The sequence below is a fragment of the Callorhinchus milii genome, unplaced genomic scaffold (assembly GCF_018977255.1).
Source record: "Callorhinchus milii isolate IMCB2004 unplaced genomic scaffold, IMCB_Cmil_1.0 Scaffold3, whole genome shotgun sequence".
NCBI lineage: Eukaryota > Metazoa > Chordata > Chondrichthyes > Chimaeriformes > Callorhinchidae > Callorhinchus > Callorhinchus milii.
Genome location: NW_024704744.1, coordinates 54,019,652 through 54,025,651, shown reverse-complemented (window position 1 = coordinate 54,025,651; position 6,000 = coordinate 54,019,652). Strand labels below are relative to the sequence as shown.

The 6,000-nt window shown below is 43.5% G+C and overlaps 1 protein-coding gene across 2 annotated transcripts in view; it reads right to left on the bottom strand.

The window, feature by feature from the left end:
* Window positions 1-286: 286 nt before the first annotated feature.
* Window positions 287-6,000, bottom strand: part of acoxl (acyl-CoA oxidase-like) — a 164,705-nt gene continuing 158,991 nt past the window's right edge. For both annotated transcript variants that reach the window (XM_042332935.1, XM_042332937.1), the window contains one exon: window positions 287-558. In XM_042332935.1, the coding sequence (XP_042188869.1) occupies window positions 376-558 (183 nt within the window). In that variant the 3' untranslated portion in view covers window positions 287-375. The remainder of the gene's footprint in view (window positions 559-6,000) is intronic.

Here is a 6,000-nt window from a genome sequence, read left to right as displayed (position 1 = left end):
ATTTGGAATGAAAGTTTAGTTAATATAAATATATATATATATATATATGACCATACGATATCTATATATATATATATATATATATGTATTTGTGTTCTATACAGATTGCAGCATTTAAAAATTACAAATGTACGAATCATTCCTGGAAAAAAAATCAACATTTTACTGCTTTTGATCGTTAAAACATCTGATTGCAATCATTTTATATATTTTTTGTGATTACTTATTCAGTGTGTGCGTGTGTGGGTGGAGGGGTGGTGGTGGTGGTGGGGGGGTGGGGGGGGGGGGGTGGTGGAGGGGAGAAACTGTACAGGAAAGTAAGTCATCATCTGGCACGATGTGGTTTGGTTCAGCACGAGGTGCTCTCTCGGCTTTTTACAATTTGGCTTGGAAATTTGCCTTCGCTCCTGGGGAGTCGGGGGGGTGGGGATAAAAAGTCCAAGTGGCTGTGGGGCTGGGGTTGCCGGCGATCGGTGCCTGGACCGAACTGGCTGGGATGTTGAAAGCTGACACCACCGTGAGAGCATCCTCCTTGGCCGACTTGCACAGCTCCAGAAACTGCAAAGCAAAGGCAAACAGACGAGAAAGAGCCCTGTGTCCAGACCAGACCAGACCGAACCGAACCAGGAGTTGTCTCGGCGCAGGCATTGCGGGGCAGCGCTGGCTCCGGGAGTCAGTCCGTCAGTCAGTCGGTCAGAGTCAGTCCACTCTGCAGGAATGCAGGTGGACCTGGAATAAAGGCAACAACATGATCTATTTCAATCCGCACACTTCCTATTTCTGATTTTCGTTTCGAGAACAGCAGTCGAGAGCTGCTCTCTCTTTCAGCACATCGTACACATTCGCATCAGTCCCCGGCACTGGTTTGCGGGGCTGGTGCGGTGCGGGTGCTGGTGCGGGTGCGGTTGTTCCTCAGAAGCTGTCGGTGCAAATCTCCCTTTATATGTTCCCTCTGAAGCGCTCCCCAACCCTCTCGGCGATGCCACCCCTCGAGAGACGGGTCGGAAGAGCCCCCGCGGCCGCCGAACTTATTTGTTTCACAAGAAAAGCGATGCGATCGTCCTCGATGTGTCAAATATCATAACATCTTTGTATCTGCCACTGGTGATATTTAGCGAAAAACCACTCCCCGCACACACACGCACACACACACACACACACACGCACACAAAGTGCACACACAATTTCCCCTGACATCAATGCGGGGGTGAGATTCGGTGACTTCTGATTATTTTTCTTCGCAGGCAACGGGTCATGAAGACAAAATGCCGCTAAAAATAATACAACCTGCATTGTTTCGTCGGGTTTTGTGATATTTGCGAGTTTAGTCACCAATAACAGACACCCGGAGTTTGTTTATTGACTGCGAACCGAACGAGTGTCGTTTCTATGTGTCAGTCCAAAGTTGTGGTCATATCATCTCGAAACCCTTCAGACTGTGGTCAAACAGCTGTTTCAAACCCTCTCCAAAACTCCACCACCTCATCTCTGGACCACAATTTGTGCCCTTTGATCAAAAAAGAAATGTGTTTTTTTTCAACAAACGCAGCGTTTTACACCCAAGAACAGAGAGCGACGTTATTTTACTGGGGATCAGATAAACAGGAACCGACCGACTTTCTGATGCCTCTGCCGATCGGCTCATAATCGCGCATCAGATTGCGTGTGTGTGTAAAAAAAAAAGCGATCGGTTCATTTTATTATGTAAAGGTTCTCGTACCGTCGGCAGCCAAGTCACTAACACAGCGACACACGCACACAGCCCCCGCAAAGGTCTCCTGTGCAGTGGGTGTGTGTCTGGTCTGTGGGTACAACACTACAAAAATAGTGCATCCACCTTCGTCAGGGGGGGGGGGGGGTGTGGGGGGTGTGGGTGGGGGGGAGGTGGGGTGTGTGTGGGGAGGGGGGATGTGTGGGGAGGGTGGGGGGGGGTGAGGGTGGATGCTTACAGATACCTAATACTGGATTGAATACGGTAAACTGATTTAAAAAAAAACGTGAGCCTCATGTGATGCTGATGTTTCGATTCCTCCCATTTTCGGTGTGCAAGGCGGGGGGGGGGGGGGGGGTCACACACTGTGAGGCAGTGTGGGCTCGTTATGGTTTTATGATCCGATTCAAATAACAACCGAATGCGTAATAAACACGCAGTGCCTCTGCCCGCAGCAGCGGTGCCGTGGTTTATTTCACCTTTTTGCTCCACAAAGATGCGCTCGTTCTCAATGATGCTTTTGCATTGGTGCGGCTTTAATGCAACGGGGGTCAGGAAGGCAATCCTGCAACAGGACTGAAACATTTACCTGAGAGGAACAGAACTCACAAAACACCAACAACGTGAGAGCGTGGAACTGAGCCACACTATTGCGTAAACAAAAATGACTCGCCACTTTGGGAAAACTGTGTGAATGTGTGTGTGGGGGGGGGGGGGGGGGGGGGGGTGGGGGGGGAATCGAGTTGCAAGGCATAATTTTACAGGCATTCAAGTGCAGGTTACTGTAAAGGCAGGGTCTTTGTATCGTGATAAAGGCATTTATCATTTGGGAGAAAAAATTACTGGCATAAGATGCAAACAGTCCTATTACCCTCTTGTAAATTTAACAGATTTTCTGGGAAGTCAGGGTGGTTACCAGGTTCCACTCCCACCTCCATATCAGCTTACTCACAACACAGGATGTGTCCGAAGGTCTTCTAAGGAAAGCAGCTTATGCTGTGGTGATTATGTCCTTCACAATGACCTGATTAAGTAACTATACTAGAAATGGTATTCGAGGAGCATAGGGGTAGGTGTAACTGAGATGACAAAACCTCTCCTCACTCCCCTCCTGTATCATGGTCTCCGCTTCTTGGAAAGGGGCACTTTTACCATTTTGAGATGTCCTACTGATATGAAAGGCATTATACAAATGCGAATTGTATTGTATGTTTTGTATGGGAAGGAGGACAGTGTTGGCAGTTTGAACTGTAAGGAAAAGTTTACATTGGATTGCCTTTGGGGATTCAGAGAATATACATACTTTTTCCTAGGAGTCAGAATGATAGGACAAAGTTCATAAAAAATGTTTTGGTAAGACAAGTATCTGATACATGTGGAAATGCATCGCTAAGCTTGAATATCAGATGAGAGTTCCTTAATGTACATCACCTCCATGGAAATTTCCCTGTGTTGAGAAAGGAATGAAAGGTTTTGCATTATTGTGGATGGAATGGAGTGGCTTTGATGGGCTGGATGACATTTTCTTGTTCCAAACTTTCTTGTGATCATAATAGTCAACCAAGATCAATTAAGTTGTATCATTAAATGATTCTTTTAAACACATTTTTGCCCCTTCTCAATCTACTTTCAATTCCCAACTTAAAACCTACCTTGTTGACTGTGCCTATGCTCACCTCCCCCGCATCTAGGCATCCACCCCCACTCTGTGAAGCATTCCAAGATATTATTCCAAATGAAGGGTGCTTTATAAATGCAAGTTGTTGTTGGTGTAAATTATATCAATCTCTCGATCGTCACAAAGTTAATCAGTCGGCAATTGGGCTATACAGGTAGGAAGGACCCAGGTTCACTTTGGATCTGTGCGGTTAGCTGATTCAGAGCTGCACTAAGGTGCTACAATTAGCATCAGTAACCTTATGATCCATGGGACAAGGCAGTCAGGATACTTGCTCCTGACACTATCCAGCGATTTCTATTAGAGATATGTGGGTGTCAGATGAGAACAGATACTCGTGAGAATACGATCAAGCTCTGTCATGATGCTTCCTTGGTTGATAGCCAGGGTCCTCTGGTCTAGGACTTATTCCTAAGACTCACAGGGAAGAATGTCAACTTGGATGAAGTGAGTGGCTGGTGGACTGCACTCAGTAGAAAAGGAGTCAAAGACTGCAAGAAACAATATTGTGCGGTGTACTGGTGTCCAAATGTTTTGTTATTTTATGTCTTAACATAAACTGTTTTTGCTTCTTGAATTTGCCGGTCTAATTGTGTTTATTGATGACAAATGCGAGAGTTCCACCTGTATGTTCTTCTCAGCGGTGTATAATTCAACCTAAAGAGAGTTTGTTGAACAAAAGTAATGATTCAAGTCCAAATGTCAGGAATAGAGGACAGTTGAGGATATTTAGAAAGATGCCTATGATCCCTGCATTCAAAATGGTCATTATGTCTACCTGAGAGGTAAAGTATAACCCCAGATTGGGAGATACACCACAGCATTTTCACCTTGTGCAACAGCTTGTCGTACTTGTCAAATCTTGAATTACCAGAGAATGGCAAAGAATTAAGTTACTTCACCAGTTCTGTAAGTCCTTCATAAGAATGCAGTTCAATTGCCTAATAAGTAAACACACTAGTTAGTACAGCAGCACACCAGAAGGTTGTAGGTGTGTATCCTAGCCTAGTTATTTCACTGTAGACAGAGACAACGATTGGGGCGCTACAAATGACCTCGGTTCACATGGGTTAGAGAAGGGGAAAATTAGTCAGGATCCCTGTTCGTTATCCAAACTGAATGGAAGATGTATGGGCCTGGTTGTAGGATAAGGAGTGGATCCGGACTGACTATGATTCCACTCCATCAGGGAGCCGCCCAACACTCTCAAGCTCACACATTAAGACTGGACACATGGGTGAAGCACCAAGGTTGGAAACCTACCCCAGTAAAACTAACCTACCCCAGTAAAACTAAGTATGTCATGCATTTAAAATAAAAATAATGCGTGCATTTTTCTTATGTTAACACTATATGTGGCATACTGGTGTGGTTGGAAATAAGCAATGCAAATCAGGTAACGTGCCTCAGTATGAGTCATTGTCCAGGGGAAGGATGAATTGAGGGAGGATCAGTTTTGAACCTCCCAGATAATATGAGCTCACATGCAGGTGTTAAAATAATCATACGCTTCATTTCTTAGAATAAACTGGAGATGAAGAAAGTACTTGTTTCCAAATGTAAAATGAATTCCCAGAGAACTACGATGTGACACACCTATTTGAGTAATACATTAGACAATTAATTTCAACCAAAAGGTCTTGCATAAATACATTCATTTTAACAAAACATTTTCACGGTTACCTGGGTTGTTATAAATTGTGTGAGGTACATCAAATTACTTTAAATGGTAATGGATCGTGCATCATTGCGTTATTTTTAGAACTGGTGAATATATTGCCACAATAAATGGTAAAAGTTCAAGCAGTGCCCCCTGATGTCTTAGTGGGGAACTGCATGATCAGGTATGACAGGGAGTCTCACCAAACAGGAGGGTTCCAGGTTTGATCTGGGCTCAGTTGCCCAGCTTCAAAATTAAGATTGATTTTAAGAATATTCCACAATTCTGCACTCGTATTTTAAGACAATGGTTTAAAGTCTCACGTTGAGGAATTTCATGGGTTAGGTAAGGTTTTGGATTTGCTGAAATAATCTCTATTGTTAAATAGTCTGCCAGTGCTTACTATCTAGAGTTACCCATGAAGAATGTAGGAGGGTAAGGTATAAGAAGGTTGCTGGTGGTCATATCCAGTATGAGTCACAACCTTGGAGAACAGATTAGGCAGAAATTAGTAGATGTTTATTATTATTAAACATAACCATAGCTTCTTGATTGAAAATATAGAAATGTTTCCATAATCCACATTTCCATATGTTTCCATACTGGAATCTAAGGTATATAGAAATAATTGAAACTTTACTCTATTTAAAATTCCCGTTATCTTCAAATCGTTGCAAGAAGATATAAACATTAACTTCACATGAACAATGATGCTGCAACTACTGTTTGAAACTGATAGTATCGGATTTGCTGCACTTTACACCCGTGCTGTCACCCTATTTACCTTTACCAGCAGACCCATTTTAAGTTTTTATAGCTATTTTTTTGTTGTTTTAATATTTGCCGGTCTTGTCCAATTTTCTTTGTTAATGGTCTCCCTCATTTCAGCAATTGTGTTCAGATCTGCAGTTCATTCTGTCTGTTACCATGAATCACTCTGCTTGTGGAGGA